This window comes from Electrophorus electricus, chromosome 26 (assembly GCF_041902795.1).
Source record: "Electrophorus electricus isolate QZ-2024a chromosome 26, ASM4190279v1, whole genome shotgun sequence".
In the NCBI taxonomy this organism is placed as follows: Eukaryota; Metazoa; Chordata; class Actinopteri; order Gymnotiformes; family Gymnotidae; genus Electrophorus; species Electrophorus electricus.
The window spans coordinates 3102714-3120554 of record NC_137522.1 but is presented as its reverse complement, the minus strand read 5'-3'; the positions used below and the strand labels follow the sequence as shown (position 1 = coordinate 3120554).

General features: G+C 37.5%; 1 protein-coding gene across 7 annotated transcripts in view; it reads right to left on the bottom strand.

Moving 5' to 3' along the window:
• The window catches only part of armh3 (armadillo like helical domain containing 3), a 40710-nt gene that overhangs the window by 9171 nt on the left and 13698 nt on the right, over positions 1-17841 (bottom strand). For all 7 annotated transcript variants that reach the window (XM_026997119.2, XM_026997127.3, XM_081708113.1 and 4 more), the window contains 17 exons: positions 15810-15917; positions 14000-14092; positions 9611-9685; positions 8884-8970; positions 8705-8761; positions 8560-8603; positions 8375-8435; positions 8237-8283; positions 6981-7056; positions 6692-6782; positions 4491-4592; positions 4301-4359; positions 4122-4187; positions 3193-3262; positions 2968-3028; positions 2722-2810; positions 1019-1101 (listed from right to left, as the gene is read on the bottom strand). In XM_026997119.2, the coding sequence (XP_026852920.1) occupies positions 1019-1101; positions 2722-2810; positions 2968-3028; positions 3193-3262; positions 4122-4187; positions 4301-4359; positions 4491-4592; positions 6692-6782; positions 6981-7056; positions 8237-8283; positions 8375-8435; positions 8560-8603; positions 8705-8761; positions 8884-8970; positions 9611-9685; positions 14000-14092; positions 15810-15917 (1269 nt within the window). The remainder of the gene's footprint in view (positions 1-1018; positions 1102-2721; positions 2811-2967; positions 3029-3192; positions 3263-4121; positions 4188-4300; positions 4360-4490; positions 4593-6691; positions 6783-6980; positions 7057-8236; positions 8284-8374; positions 8436-8559; positions 8604-8704; positions 8762-8883; positions 8971-9610; positions 9686-13999; positions 14093-15809; positions 15918-17841) is intronic.

Genomic DNA, 17841 nt, shown 5'->3' with positions numbered 1-17841 from the left:
TTATTGCACTGTGATTTCATCCAGCCTCTCTACCAAATCACTAAGTAGACTGCTCTATGTTCAGAACACTGCTAATTGGGTTCTTATACAGCACCATATACTGAAAAAAATACTTAATTGGTTATGCATTTCTTACTGTGTACAATTTACAATTTTGTGCATTGCTTAGAAGCTCTGAACGCTCTTCAGACCAGTCTTGCCTCTTCTCACCTGGCTGAGTCCCTTTATTCATATGTTCAACCCTGCACCCTACAGTCATCTTACAAGGGCACCCTTGGATCAGATTTATTCTTCAAGGTTCCTAGTTGTAGATGGGGGGGTGGTTGGTTTTACTGGGTGGGTGGTTTTACAATCACCGATTCTAAGTTTTTAAACTTATACCGTGTAACAATTCTCAATTATGTAAATCATTATTGAAGACATACTTTCTCACTTTGTTTCAATTCCCCCCCCCTCGATTTGTGAAACAGCAATTAAATGATTCAGAATGTTACTGGCACAGAAGACTTTACTGCATACTGAGAGCCCTGGTCTATATCACCCTAATATCCTTTTTTTCCCCTATCATATATTCTCCTGTGTTGAGTCTTGTTAATTATATAGGGCATGCATTTAGATCATAAGAGCCTACCAGCTCACTTGCTTCAAATTTGAAAGTGGAAATTAAAACATTAAAAGTAATAGAAAAGGGATTGAGAAAATTTGTACACTGGTAAGCATTTTTTTCTGTGCCTGTATGTGTTTGGTACATTTTACTGTTATATGTAAATACAATAATATTAATAATAATTTTAATAATAATAACATTGTGTAATACAATAATATTAATGGTGTCCTTGGTAAATATGAGTGGGGGGAAAAGTCCAACCTGAACATGCACACAAAAACGTTAAGTTTGTTGATACTTTGAAATGGCTTGTCAAAGCTATAAAACTGTACTACAAAACTGTAGGAAGAATGGTGTTCTCAGAAAAAGGTTTGCCAAAGTTTTAGACAGAACTTCTATCCAATCTCTTACCTGTAGAGCCAGTTGGAATATATTGTGCTTGGCCAGCAAGGTAGTCTCATTTGACAGCAGGAACTTCAGCAAGTTAATGAGAGCTGAGAAAGAAACAGTCAATAAATCTACTTTCACAAACAGTTTTATATCAATATGTGTTCAAAGCTTTCATCTTAATCACTACATTGTGAAAGCGTTCAATCAGTGATCATCTTGCATCAGAACCTGGACAGTCTTCAAGAATCGATTTTCACACACAGTATGAATGCTAACGTAAGTGTCTTAATAAACCTAATCCTTATTAAGCACAGCATGCTCATACAAATTCTTCTTTGCCTTTAAGTATTAAGGTTTATTTTATTTTATTTTATATTTTTTTTAATTAAATTGAAAGAAAATTGTTAAATTGGCGAAGAGTCAAATGTAATGGTGTGTTTTATTTTTTGTGTTATTTTGAATGTGAATTTTCTTTTTTGGATTAACTTAAGTAAAAAATTTTTTTTTTAAATCCACTATTGGTAGAGTTCCAGTAGTTTTTTTAATTCAACGCGCGCACACACACACACACACAAATATACATACACACACAAGGCAGCTTTATAAATGTCCAATTCCGAGCACCCAGTGACCAAGCCAAGGGTAACGATGGCAAGGAAAACCTCCCTAGAGCATGAAGAAGAAACCTTGAGAGGAACCAAGACTCAAAATGGGGAGCCATCCTGCTCTGGTCAACAACAGACAAGCTGCGGGGGAAGATGAGTAGAATGGGGAAAACCAGATCCATCCTTGCAACACCTACGCACTACCAGCCATCAGATACCCCACAGGTATAATCAGATGACCAAAGGAGGAAATAGAAACCACTGACAAAGACAAGGATGCTGCTCACAATGCATGGAGGGTTTCATCCCAAATCCAGCACTCTTAGACTGTACACTAAGCAGAATGATGGGGGCTGAGGACTAGTAATAGTCAGAGCCTCTATCTAGGATGAAAGATCCAGGAGTAACCCAAGATGATGACCCCAAGTGATGAAGGGCTTAGTGAGTACCTTAGACAACAGAAACCCGAGAAGGGTGTGAATGAGGAGGAGCAAGAACCATCATGGGAGGACAAACCCCTGCACGGTATGTACCATCAGCAAACAGTGGAAGTGGTTGATATGGAGAAATCCTACCAATGGCTGGAAAAGGCTGGATTGAAAGACAGCACAGAGGCACTATTCATGGCATCTCAGCAATAAGCTCTTAATACAAGACCAATAGAGGCTGGGATCTACTACACTAGGCAGGACCCCAGATGCAGGTTGTGCAAAGATATCCCTGAGACAATCCAGGAAATAAGAGTGGGATGCAAGATGCTAGTATGCAGAGCATACCTGGAACACCACAACCAAGTGGCTGACATAGTATACAGAAACATCTGTACTGAGTACGGGCTGGAAGTTGCAAGGTCAAAATGGGGTACACCTCCAAAAGTGGTGGAGAGTGACCATGCTAAGATCTTGTGAGACTTCCATATACAGACAGACAAAATCGTAATGGAAAACCAAGTAGACATAGTAGTGGTGGATAAACAGCAGAAGAGTGCCATAGTGATAGACGTAGCCATCCCAAACGATAGCAACATCAGGAACAAGGAACACAAGTTCAAGAAATACCAAGGACTGTTGATATCGCAGGTGATGCTGCCACACACATACAGTGTGGTGTGTACCATACCTGACCAGAGTTCTCGCCAAGTATAGTGTAGTCTGATTCTGCACTTCTTCTGATAGCAGATCAGCTTGTGAATGATCTGAACACATCGCCTAAAAGACAAACGGATTATGATATAAAAAAAAGGTTCAAATAAGGTTTGAAAAGTCAAATAATGTTAAACATTGCTAGCATTGAAATTTGAGTTTATTTGGCCTGGATGGTTATGGCTCAGGCAGAAAGTGGATCAAATACTAAATGCTTTCTCACATGTAGAGGTCCATAGGAAATTCTTTCATCATATGAGTGACAATGAACTCAACCATCAAATCTATGTAGAGGACAGAAAGAGAAATTAAAAGAAATTAAAAGTTTAAAATTCATGTTCAGGAACTGTAGGACAGTGTGTACACTTACTGGGAATCAGACCTCTGACCAGCGAATCAAATCCTTGACCAAATACTTAAGATACTTATACTTAAAAAAAACTCTCACCCAAGACAGCGCACACCAGGGGCCGAGATGGAATGGTCTTGTCTGCAGCTTTTTTTCTGTGTCTCATTGGCTGTTAAACACAAGACACAGATAACAAGTCAATGAAATAGGTGTGTTTTCATATTGGATCCTTGTCTATGTGCAAACATCTATAAAGCATTATTATGCACCTTAAAAATGTTTGACCTATTGTGAAATAATTCAGTGCTTGGTACAGGTATGTTTCTGTATTGGCCAAGAAAGTTTGTTCCATTTCCCTCTTAAAAACTTTGGTTTTCCTTTCCAATGATTTCTGCATTAAAACATACAACTTGCAAATAACAAATGTCATACTTTTTAATTGTATAATAGATACATGGCAAACCATTTTAAGTTTAGTCTCAGCTTTAAGTGCTCTGCCCACAGAGTTACATGGACAATCTGTTGTGCACTGTACACCAAATGTGACAACTATAATCTTGCTAGATAATCTTCTTGCACCTTCTGTAGTCAGGCACAAGAAGTCAGGTACTGCAAGATCCTTTTTTTCATGTTCATCTAAAAGTTTATCTAAAGGGTTTTACACAAAAATGTATCTAAAAATAGTTATGAGACATTTATTCAAGATCTCAAATCATTTCTCTCTAAGAGAACTATTTTTAGTGAATGATAAAATTGCATCGTCAGCCAGTAAAACAGTAAAGTAAGAAAAGCCTTAAAAATATTCACCCTCCAAAAAATGTGAGCACCAGCTATTTGATTTCTCATTGGAAAATTGAAGAGAAATGTTAATTTAAACACATACTATATAGTGCTTAAAAAACAAAGATGAATTGCAAAATTGTATTATATGCTTTGATGTAAACAGATGGGGTACATGTGGTTAACCCTAACCCTAGACTAGAGTACATCAGGTTAACCCTAGACTAGAGTACACGGGGTGTTCTTACCATTCTGTGTAAATTTACTCTGAAGTTCATGTTGTCGTCGTGGAGAAAAGCATCTGCATACTGGTCCTGTTTACCAAACATGAAAATCAGAGGACATATAAAACGCACCATTTAATGCACAGATCCTACTGAAACTAAGCAGACCAAGAAACCCAAAATAAAATTTTGTAAAGATTTACCTCAGCTATACAGGTAAGAATGATGAGACACAGTCGGGCACTGTTAAGTCTGTGTTCATCTAGAAAAAAGAAGGTTTGAAGAGTTAAAAGTTAGGACACAGTGGTTTACAAAGGACTACTGGCAAATTTTCAAAAGAGAACAAAGGAAGACAGAACAGTCAAAGACTTAGAATAGCAATGGGAAAATTGCCTTTGGTGTCTTGCATGACAATTGAAGAGTACTTCAGGAAGGTGATGAGGAGGTTACTCGTCTGTAGGTTGGGGTCCAAGGGCAGTTCAGGATTGTGCATCACTGTAACAAAATTAACACTTTACACATTCACGTTTTTAAATGACCTTGACTTTGTACACATACCATCCCAAACACCAGGGTTCAGTTCCATAATTACTGGTATAGATCGAGTGTTCCTAGTTAATAACATAGAGTGAAGAACCCATAACATGACTTTGCATATATTTTTAATGACTCATTAGGCTAACTGAAAGTATTTAAGGTTTCCTTGAATGAGTATCAGCCACTTCTATATAAGTAGTTAGAATAAAGATTACATATTTAACATTTTCAACAACTGAACAACTGTTCCATCTTAAATTTGAAAAAAATACAGGGGACTATTTTTATAGGTTAAAACTACCTATAATTGTTTTATACTGTTTCTAAAGTTTATTTATATACTAAATGCACCCCAAGTGGAGTCAGTAGCCCATACAACCAATAGAAAAACATGATAATGCAGAGTCCCTCAGACCAGAGCAAAGTCTGTATGATTGTTTGACCCAAATATAAGATAATAAATTATTTTTAGTTAGCTAGTATGCTAATAGAAACAAAAGCCAAATAGCCAAATATAGTGATGCTTTGAAAGGCTTGCTTCTTATATGTTGTTAAACTAGCTGGAGTTAGGTAAACATGTTTTAAATAAACAGCTTTAAGTACCAAGGCTTAGATTGCAATGAAACTGCTGTGTAGGTGAATTATGTTTATTTGCAGCAATAAAAATAGATACGCAGAATCTTGCAGCTTATTTTTCTTCCAGCTTTAACAAAAAGAGAAAGACAGGAAAGATTGCACACAAGTATTTGATATTTATTATGTTAAGAAATTTAAAACTTTTTTTTTTTTTTTAAACTTGAACACATGATTTGGCTTGCACCATACTGAAACTGAAGATGAAAAAATGTAAAATGTATGAGTACAAGCCAAGAAAATAAAACAGGTTTGTGAAATTAAAAAGGGGCAAAGAAATGACACAGGCTCTGCGCCTCGGCGGCATAGTGGTGGGAAGGGGTGGGGGACACTGCCCACACCACCCAACCCAACACATTACAGGAGTAGTGTGAGCAGGAATTACATCCTCCCCCCTGAGCCCCTCGAGTTTATGCTTATGATGGCTGTCCTTTGGATGAAGATAATAATGTGCAGAGGTGCTGAAGCAGCAAGAAATTTAAAGAAACAGTGCTGTATTTACCAAATTCCCCAAGTAGTACAGAAGATTTGGGTTATATGGGGTCATACGAGTATTATGATTACTCGACCACTCATTAGGTGTGTTATATCAAACAATTGTGATTTCCGTTTTGAAAAAATAATGCAAAATCCTGAAATATTTTACATAATGCAATAGAAAGCAGTTCTTTGATTACCAGTTGGTCAAACTATCAAAATTTGAGATAAGGTGACAGCTATAAGAATCTACTTCTACTACATTAACCAGAATGTGATTCAGGTTTTTACGCAATATTCAACAAACTAATTAAAAACGCAAGTAGTATTTTTTTCCCCATCATAATCGGTTCCATTCTTTTTTTAGTGTGCAGAGTACAAGATATTTAGTTATTTTTCTTCTGTCGTCAACAGTTTAATCTGTGAGAAGTATAGTCTGACGGAGAAGATTCTAGCACTAGAGGTGCACATCCAGACTTGTGTTAGAAACACTGAGGATTTATAAGTACAACTTCTGGGTGCCTTAGGCAAAGTTAATGAGCCCTCAACTCATTAGCAGGGTGAATGGGTGATTTCACAACAAAATAGTGTTTCAGCTTGCCCACAAGATCACCACACCCCTTCCATTTGCTTCTCCATCAGGTTTGCCACACTCAAATTTGGAATCTTCTATCTACAGTGCTTCAGAAACAGAATATCCACACTTTCACCAAAATATTTTTGATGTCCACTGCTATACAAGATCTGGAAATAAGTGTTAAGTTCCACGCTCTTTTCATATTAAATTTCTTGTTGGTACCAACGTAGCACACAGCATACCCGACCTAGACAAGAGGTACTAACTATGCGGAATTAAACTTCTTTCTGTACAGTATTATAGAAAAATACATAACCAAATATTTTCTCAAATTTCAACTAATTTCTGAATTTGAATGATAAATACTCACTGTCAAGAGACGGAGGGGTGGTGCCCAGAGAAGTAGGCGTAGTTGGGATGGGGGTCACTGGTGCAGCTGTCATCTCAATTTCTGGATGACTCTGTGTGTCACAATCACAAACTAAAGAAAATTAATTTTAGCTAAAATGGGCATGCATATTACCACTGTCACTTAATTTTAAGAGTTCAATTGATTATTAAATTTAATAAAAAATTTTTTTTATCATTATGACACTGTAAAACATTTGATTAATGTACAATCTAACATCATAACACATTGCTGCAGATGTCGCACTCACTTGTGCAAGTACAGTAATGAAATTTCTGTTGAGATGAACTGCCTCATATAAAGCAAGCAGGATCGCTTCATTAGTCCTAAACAGCCAACAACAAAAATGACATTAATTCTCGCTATAAATGCTGAAATCTTGGTTCAGGGTGTTACAAAAGTCAAGGGCATTACTATGGTGTATACATTGGGGGGGGGGGGGGGTCCAAATGACAGCACTCCCCCATATCCTTTTAAAATATGGGGTGAGTATCTGTAAAGGTACTGCAGCTACAAGCAAGGCAACAGAACAGATGGAACGGTGTCATCTCAATCAGTGGTCAACAAACTTATTTAAAAATAAAGTCACTATCAATTCTGAACAAATTAAGATCTATCAGAATAAATGCCAGACTTGGGCAACATTTTAAAAAACATTTCCCTATAACCAGTTATGTAAAACGTAAGGTTGGTACAGCTGCAAATCCAAGTGAAAACGTGTGGCTGATTTCAGCCGTTTTTTAATGCTTCTGAATAAGGAGCTGGAAGGAACTTCCATCACTTATTTTCCATCTGTGAACGTTGTGTGCACGCACGTACGTTAGTAGGTGAAAAGAAGCGTCAGTAAAAGTTTTACTCTTCCACTGAACTGGTTTAAAAAAAAATAAAATAAAATTTCACCCTTCAGCAAAACTTTCATCTCAAATCTACACTCTGTTCTCATAAGCTCTCTCAATTCTGTCCTTAACTGCAGTGAATAAAACCTCACTCTCCCACTCCAGGTCTTTGCTCTTTTTCAACAGCCCTTCCTCAGCCACGTTCTATATACTAAGCTAACATTTAATCTGTTTATTTAGGTATGTAGTTACTTACTGTCTAGAGAGAAAAACAAACAAACATTCATAACTCTCATGTCTTGCTTTCTCTGCTTTTTAGACATTAGTTCTTCCATTTGTTCAGCTCTGCTGACTGACCAAATTTAAAAGAATGACACCCAAAATCAGATAACTGAGTTGTGTGTACTAGCTAGGCACAAAAAAAGTGCAATGGTGACAGGGATGGGACAGGGTTACACACACATATTTAAATTAACAAACAGAAATAAACTGAAAATAAATATGAGATAAGAGACGAGGTTGACAAGGTTCATTAAAGAAGGACATATTTAACAGATTGGCATTTTGCCAGCATTGGTGGAACGTCCCCACAAAGAACGCATGGTTGCACCCACGGGCTAAATGTGTTGAGGAAAAATCGTAGTGTTTCAAACAATGTTTTGGTACTTACTGTACTGACAGCTTCTCCTCTGTGTCAGCAATAAACATATTGCCTACCTAAAATGAGAATGCATATTAAATGTAATTACTGCTGCATTCATTTTGAATCTCAGAAAGTTAAAAGAATTTGGTGTATAGTAACTCTTACCATGCTAGTCAGAGTAGAGAAAAAGCCTCCATGGTTCTCCTCCTCTTTGTTTTTGTACTGCCTAAGATAGGGAACAGAAAGAGAACAACATCATACGGACTAAACCATTTGCATGCATGGGTTTGAGTATTTAGCTTGTAAAACACACACATGCATATATAAACTGACACAAACACACACACTACCTATTGTATTCTGTAAGTGCCTGGTGTACAACCATGCCCAAACCCTGTAAATAAAAGCATGGGGTTATATTTCCACATGTACAACTCAGCATCTTAATCTGCCCCAAATTTGCCTTTCCCATAAATAATTTACATGCATACTTACATCTAAAGTTGGCTCATCATCCACTATAGACAATTTCACAATGTAGGGATTGACGGACTAGAAGCAAATAAAAAGGTGAACGATATGAACACTCACCCAGAATGTAATATTTAGGTCTGTTTATTTAAACCAAACTTTAACCATTTTTAAAAATAAAAAATGTGCAGTTACAATCATACCTCGTATTTTCTGTAGTTCACCAGGAGAGCCAGGAGGACCACAGCATCGTATCCATGCTGCCCTCTACTGGATACATCAGACACAATCTATAAGAAAGTGAGGAGGGCAACATCAGGACACAAATAAAATAAAATGAACAAAAACCACACTCATTACATTCAGCTGAAAGAGGTTTTCAATGAGGGTTGTGAAACAATGTTTCATTAACATGAGGGTGTAATTGTAAAGTTTATTTAATTATATAATTAACCAGATATAACTATATATGTCCGAAACAGTCTCTCTGGAAACTCTGGGTACTTTACTACAATCTCTTACTACAGTACACTGCAGTTACTTACCTAGAAGCTTCTTCAGATTTTTATACATGTTCGTTTATCTACCTGTTATGTTTTAAGCATCTTTCTAATTCTTGTGTGTATTGTGCAGAGTACAGGTTCTACAACTTAACCATGCAGATTTATGTCTTTTTAATCTGTAATGTAACAAATTCAAGGCAGGTGACTAGTAAGATGAATGTTGTAAATATGGTTCATTTCAAGGCATCATGTTATGCCTTAATAGTATGTTTTGTGATTTCATCCAGAAAAGCAGCTGGATGCTTTTGATGTCATGCACCGCTGACCAAAACCAGAGGTGCAATTATAAAACCGCAGAACCTGTCAGGAAATAAGGACTAGCTGTGCTGGACAGTGCTGACTGATGCCAATACATGGACATGCGTACCTGCAGAATGGCTTCAAATATACTGTTGATCATGACATATTCCAGTATAGTATTCTGACTAATATTGTCTGTGACCTGAAAAACAAAGACATTCATTTTTTGGAACAATTCACCAAAGGCCTAGCTAACATATCGCCTTCTGTTTACATAAATGCCACTGTGACCATTAATGCGTACAGTGTCAACAATTTTATACATTTTAGCTTAATCACACAGTTAACAAATAACAACAAAAAATATTACTCCATATAAATACATATTTTTATTAAACAAATTTCAGCAATAAAGATAATAATTGGATTAATATATGAATTAAAAGTACATTATATAGTATCTTCCTTCTCAGCAAAAACTTGAATACTAAACTCATTCTGATCATTTGTACACAACATAATGGCCACAGTAATGCAGAATTTCTACTGAACAAATATGGCTTGTTGTTTCATTGGTGCACAGGATTTGTATACAACTATGCACACACTTGCTATGAACAGAAAAATACTTGATTTTTAGTGACGTGCCCAAAAAACCGTCGGCACTTTTTAGAACAAGTATTTGACATCACTTTAATGTAAATCTCCCATTAATGTAACCTTGCTGTTTGATTTTTGACAGGAACAGCTGCCTTTGAGATGAGTTTATGCGGATTTTCAATCTCCTGCAGTTTTTTCATCAACTTGTATATTTGTACAGAATAAGAAACATGTTTATTGACCAAGTATGTTAACACACACAAGGTATTTGGTTCTTGATGTTGGTGACTCAGATAATACAGACAATACACAATATACAAGCAGTATACCGATTACATATACAACACAGATATACAATACAAACAAGTTCAAGAGTATGAGGTAGAATTAACATCAATAATGCATGTTTATGCGAATAAAATTGTGATCTAAGAATATTTGTACAGTACCGTACAGTATTTGCAGATGTGAAGCAGGTTGTGAACAAACGAGAGTAGCCATGGCATAGCAGATGATGCTTGTCAGCCATTTATAAGGGTGATGACATGAGAAAATAAATTGCTCCTGTGTGTTTTTGGTATACACTGTTCAGTAGCACCTACTGCAGGGGAGGAGCTGAAAAAGGCTGTGTCCAGGCTATGAGGGATATGTAATGATTTTCCCTGCCCATTTCCTGGTTCTTCAAGAGTACGGTCATGGCCAAATGTTTTGAGATTGTGAATACCAAAATTTGTGTCAAAGTTTACTGCATCAGTTTTTAGATCCTTTTGTCAGTTGTTTATATGGTATAGTGAAGTACAATTATAAGCATTTCATTTTTTTTTTTTTTACTTTTTATTTATAAATACATCCAGTTTAAGCAAAGACTTAATATTTAGTGTTGAGCCTTCTTTTTTTTTTAAAGACTTCTGCAATTTGCATTGGCATGCTGGATATCAGCTTCTGGGTAAAATCTTGACTGATGGCAACCTGTTTTTGCCTGATCAGTGCTTGGAGTTGATCACAGTTCCTGTGTTTTTGTTTGTCCACCCTCTTTTTGAGGACTGACCACAGGTTCTCAATGGGATTGAGATCTGGGGAGTTTCCTGGCCATGGACCCAAAATTTCAATGTTTTGTTCACAGAGCCACTTGGTTATCACTTTTGTCTCGTGATATGGTGCTTTGTTATGCTGGAATTGCATTGATCACCACCAAATTGGTCCTGGATCGTTGGGAGAAGTTGCTCTTGAAGGATGCTTTAATATCATTCCTTATTCATTATTTGAGCAAACCCACTTTCTTGGATGAGAAGCAACCCCACACATGAATGGTCTCAGGATGTCTCACTGTTGGCATGACGGGACTCATGGCAGTGCTTGTCTTTTCTTCTCCGGACAATCGTTTGTCCAGATGTCCCAAACATTGTGAAGGGGGCTTCATCAGAGAAAATAACTTTACCCCAGTCTTCTGCGGTCCAATCCCTATACTTCCTGCAGAACGTCGGTCTGTTCTTGATGTTTTTCTTGGAGAGAAGTGGCTTCTTTGCTGGCCTTCTTGAAACCATTCTCCAGAAGCCTTCACCGATCCCGTAGCTGCATCCTCTTTAGGGGACAGTCCCGGTGCTTGCTTGTCTTTCTTGGGCACCCTGAAGCCTTCTTCACTGCAACTGAACCTCTCCTTGAAGTTCCTGATGACTCAATAAATGGTTGATTTAGGTGCTCTTACAAGCAGCAATGTCCTTGTTTATGAAGCCCTTTTGATGCAACTTTGAGAAAACCAAAATTTGTGCTAGTCTCAAAACTTTTGGCCACAACTATACACATCTTGGAGGGTGGACATGGGAGCACCAATTATTTTTCTCCTGTTTTCTGCAGCTTGTTTCTATCTTATGTTGTTGCTTCGAACCGGACCATGGTGAATTGGTACAGGACAAATTCAATGATGGCAGTGTAGAACTGTCAACAGCTCTTGTAGTAAATCATATTTCCTCAGTTGCCAGAGAAAGTACATCCTCAGCTTACGTTCTTCATCAGTGTGCAAAGTGCATGTTTAGCTATTCTTCATCCGATTATTCTTCATTGTTAGCGATAGTTTTATCTTTGAGAAGTGCAGATTAATTGCTAGTCTGACAGAGAACATTCTAGCACTACAGGTGCACAAAAATGTTAGACCTAGAAAATGTTAGACCTATCTAGAAATTAGAAGTACAAACTCTGAATGCCTTATGTGAAGTTAACAAGCCCCCAACACCAGCAATACAGCCCTCGCAGAGGGGCAAATGGGTGATGTTACGGCGAAATAGCTGAGCTTTGGCTTGCGCGTGGGAGTACCACAGCACTGCCATTCGCGTGTCCAACAGGTTTGCCCCATTCAGCCAGGCACCAGCTGAGAAGACTTTTAAAAGAGCTGTGGTTATACGGGACTATTTTGCGACACATGAAATAACCTAGGCCTTTAGGCACACCAGCAGCAGTAGTTAGCTGCATACAGGAGCCAGGGTGCCAGACAATGCAAGTAATCTTAAGGTCTTAGGCAAGCATAGGTTCTCCAAGATAGTCATTCACGTAGGAGCTAACGATATATGCCTTTGCCAATCAGAGATGACCAAAAATAATATTGCAGAGGTGTGTCAATTAGCGAAGGTGATGTCCAATGCTGTAATATGCTCTGGTCCCATCCCAATATAGCGTGGCGATATAATGTACAACTGGTTATCTTTGCTGAACTGCTGGTGGTGCTCACAAAAAAATGTGGGGTTTATACATAATTGGACCACAGGGCAAGCCTGGCCTTTTATGGTGGGATGGTATCCATCCTACCAGGAAGGGTGCTGCTCTCCTTTCCTGTAACATAAGGCAGTCTTATGACAGACCTAGTTAATCTATGACAATCCAGAGCGGAGGCCAGGCAGCAGACAAAGAGGCTAAATCAGTCGTCTGCTGGTCACTATCTGACATCACCCGAAGATCATTATATCAACAATGTATCTGTTCCCCGAGCTAAGCAGAAATACAGAAGAAAAAAAAAAAAAAAAACTATTATAATTAGGTTATTAAGGTAACTGATTGACAGAACACTGAGTGCACATTTCAACTTCAGATGGGTTTACTAAATGTTAGATCCTTAACATCTAACAGAACATAGATTTTATGTACTTTGTCTAACAGAAACCTCGATCAAGCCAAATGAGAGTACATAGCTTTAAACGAAGCGTGTCCTTCTGGCTACAGCTATGTACTCTGCCCTCTAACTGGCCCTGGAGGAGGCATTGTAGATATTTATACTGACATTAGGCATAATCCAGAAATCTGGTTATGATTTCAAGTCTTTTGAAATTATTTTTACTAGCATAAATGATGTAGCCAGCTATAAGAAGCCCAACCAGCTTCTTACACTAACAGGCCTCTACAGGCCACCAGGACCCCATTCAGAATTCATTAATGAGTGTGCACATTTCCTCACTAATCTAGTCATTCTAGTAGAAAGAGCCATTATTGTTGGTGACTTCAACATTCACTTTGAGAGTGCCCAAGACCCTTTGAGATTGGCCTTTAGTTCTATACAAGAATCAGTTTGTTTCACATAATGTATAAGAGAACCCACACACTCTGGTGGACATGCATTTGATTTAGTACTGCTATATGGTGTAGACATAGAGAACATAGTTATACGACTCCAGTCTGATGCCATCTCAGACCATTCCCTCATTTCATTTGAGCTACATATAAGCCACAATACAATAACCATGCCTCGCTACCACATCAGACGCACGATCACATCGGCCACTGCACCTAGATTTATTGTGAATCTCCCAGACTTATCATTTGCCACTAGGATACCCTCAAACCCCACAGAACTTGATAAAATGATTGAATGCTTAGAATCAGTATCTATTTAAATACTGAACAGAGCAGATAAATGAAAGTGCATGCTTACAGTAACCAGACACAGTAACAACTTCAGGCATAGACTCTTTAAGCTCTCTGAACCATCTCCACACAGCAGACTGTCCAGGCTCTCCATTAAATCCTACAGGCCACATACAAAAAAAAAAGACAGAAAATTCACAAATATCAGTTACAATTTGGCCAACATAGAATGTGTGCCAAAAGTGGACATTGCAGTGTTACTAACTAAGATTAGTGACTAAGATTACACTTAATCGATCCAGAAGGATATTGCAAAACTATGGAAGTAACTGAAGTAGCAGTTTAAAAAAAAAAAAAAAATTCCACTTTATTTTTAAAATTCAAGCACAACTCTTTGGCTATGGTAGGATCGACTTTTCACAATGATTATATTTTGTTCAATGTACACAGTAGTAGCAAATACCTTGACTCCCTCCTACATTAATGTTCAAATCACAAGAGATTCAGAGGTAAATTACTTGCCTCAAGTGATACCGTTATGTAGCCTTATTATTAAGTAAAATACACTGCCGGGCCAAAAAAAAGGTCACGCTCTAATATTTTGTTGGACCACCTTTAGCTTTGATCACAGCATGCATTCGCTGCGGCATCATTTCCACAAGCTTCTGCAATGTCACAACATTTATTTCTGTCCAGAGTTGCATTAATTTTTCCCTCCAAGATCTTGTATTGATGATGGGAAATTTGGACCACTGCGCAAAGTCTTCTCCAGCACATCCTAAAGATTCACAGTGGGGTTCAGGTGTGGACTCTGTGGTGGCCAATCCATGTGTGAAAATGATGTCTCATGCTCCCTGAACCACTTTTTCACAATTAGAGCCCAAAGAATCCTGGTACTGTCATATACCTGTGCCATCAGGGAAGAAAAAAATCCATTGATGGAATAACCTGGTCGTTCAGTATATTCAGGTAGTCAGCTGACCTCATTCTTTGGGCACATAATGTTGCTGAACCTAGACCTGACCAGCTGCAGCAACCCCAGATCATAGCGCTGCCCGCACAAGCTTGTACGGTAAGCACTAGGCATGATGGGTGCATCACCTTAGCCTCCTCTCTTCTTACCCGGATGCACCCATCACTCTGGGACAGGGGAAATCTGGACTCATCAGACCACATGACATGACCTTCTTCCATTGCTCCAGAGTTCAATCTTTATGCTCCCTAGCAAATTGAAAAAGAGGCTCTTACCTCTTTGCTTAGTTAAATCCAGGTGGTGACCTTTTTTTGGCCAGGCAGTGTATTTTGTAAGAAGCTTAGATTGTTGGATTGAATATTACATTGAGTGTTATTTTACAATCTGTATAACTGAATAACTGAATCTGCATACAGTTTCAGATTCAAATAAAAAAAGGTTAACCCAAGTTACAGTTTCAGGTCCAGTTGCCCAAGATAGCTCTCCCAATAACACTGCAGTGTTTATTCAATCAAAATAAAAGTAGTCATACAAGTCATCAATCTCATCGTTAAGTTTGTGTGACATTCCTTAAACATTGAATGCAGTGGGGAGGCCAGATCTGTATTTTCAATAAAGCTCTTATTTGAAGTGGCTTCCAATGTTTGGTTTTTGTTAGTTTTATTTGTTATTAGTTGTAGCGTAACACTCAATTAACTTTATACATGAATTACAGAGTGGCTGGTATCAGTAAAAAAATTAATAAAATTATCAGTTATTAACTCAGAAATTCTATTATCTTAAAATAACATTAATAGTATATTCTAGATATAAAATGTATTTTCATCTTGGGTCAATCAAGCTATTCCTATGCCAAACACACTAATAACTATTAAAAACAAGCCACTGAAAACATGTGACTTACCTTCATTCTAAGCTCAGCTTTGTCAAATCCCACCAACATGTTGATTATGTCAAAGCCGGTAGCCGATTTGTTTTTCTGATGTACTCCTCTAAACAGTGCACAGAGAGTCTTGATAATGGAATGGAGAGAGCGAGAGAGAGCGAGAGAGAAAGAAAAAGATAAACGGTGAATATTATGGAGGAGCAGTTTGATTTAGTTATTTATTTAATCATTACAAAGTACTTCTAAATGCAGTCATAAAGCACATGAACAGCCACACCTACTCAGACGACTTGCTACAACTCGAGGGACATCACAGGACCTCAGGCACCCAATTCTACTGTTCTATAGTCACTCGGCTGCCAGTGTGAGATGAAGTTGCCAAGAGCTTTTCATCTCAACTCTCTCTTTCATCTAAAGCGGTTTACTACTGTCTTTCACCTTTTTTCATAACACCACATTGACATTATAATTCATTCATTTCCATAAAAAATGAATTATTACATTAAGTAATAAAATAACTACATTTTATTCATACACCACCTTTTCCGCCCTCACCCAAGCTGACAAATATTCATTCACATATCAGTCTAATTGCATAGTTGCAATAATATGCACCAGAATATTTTGGCAACACCATAACAGCAACAACATTAAGAGCAAGTCAAGGCTGCTTTACAAAGGAATAAGAGACACAATTACTTAGGCTGTGTATAAAGACGAAGGACATCAGGAAAATAAATATGACAAATCGGTAAGAAAAAAAAAAATCTTACGAGATAAGAGAGACAAAGAAAGAATAAACATGAAAACAACAACATAAGAGCCACAGTGGGTGGCGTGATGCCTCAAACATATTAATGCAAAGCATCAGATGCGAATAGATGCTGAATAGAAATGGTACAGCATGAAAAGATGTCTTTGGAGTTTGATTTACATTCTGGGAAGAGGAAACATCCCAGACAGTTTGAGGAAGTGAATTCTATAGTTTGGGAGCTATGACTCTAAATGCCTTACCATCAAATGAAGAAAATATAAAGCACAAGAAGACATGACTGTATGATGTGGGGGTAAGGATGAAGGAATTTGGTGATGTACTGTAGTGCTAAGTCATGGATGGCCTAGAAGGTTACTAATGATAAGTTTGCGCTGGATGTGAAAAGGTCTAGTAACCAATTTAGTTTATACAGAATGGGTGCTTTTGTTGTCAGTGAGGAGCCTAGCTCCAGAGCTTCTAAAAAAAGCTAATTTACCAGGACAGCAAAACATTTATGTGCACATCCCAAGGACAAAAAGACACTTCCACATGAACTACAAGAGCTATGAATATTTCATTGTGCTACCTGGCAAAGAGAAATTTTGATATACATATTTCCCAGATATATGTTTCTTTTCCATCAGATCTACAAAGCAATAACTTGACAGTGGTGTTTAATATATCAAATTGTGTAATAAGCCCCAATATTGTCTGGCTATCTTAATGTAATCTTCAAATTGTTATTTTTGCTTTTATTATTGATAATTGTCCATCGTTTTCTTATTCTCCTCATTACTTGTTCATTATTTTTGCACTATTCATCCTAATCCATTTCAGTGTATGTTGCTCACCTAATGCTTATTGTAAACAAAATTGTTAACCACTCAGTTTACTAGAAATCTTAGATTAACCAATTATATAAATTCTATTAGTCAAAATCAGTAGTTTGTAGCCTCAAGAAAGTAGGAAGGGAATTAAGTTGACTGTCCAATCATTTCACTTGTCCTACTGTTTTATACTTTGCTGTTTAGAAAGCTTGTTCCAAGGACCATTGGGTAAGAAATGCATGATTTTATTTTGTTTATTTTGTTTAATTCATTTGTGGTGAAACTGATTATAATGCCTTAAAGGAATTTTCCCCCTATTGTTAAAACCAAAAGACACTGAATATCCATGAACCCCCTCCCTTGGGATGTACCTGATAAAACAGGATTGTTGATATTTTTAAAGTTAGTTGAGGAGGAGGGAAGGAAAAGTTGTGCTCAAGACAACAAGGCTTATGCTAGAAGAAATTAA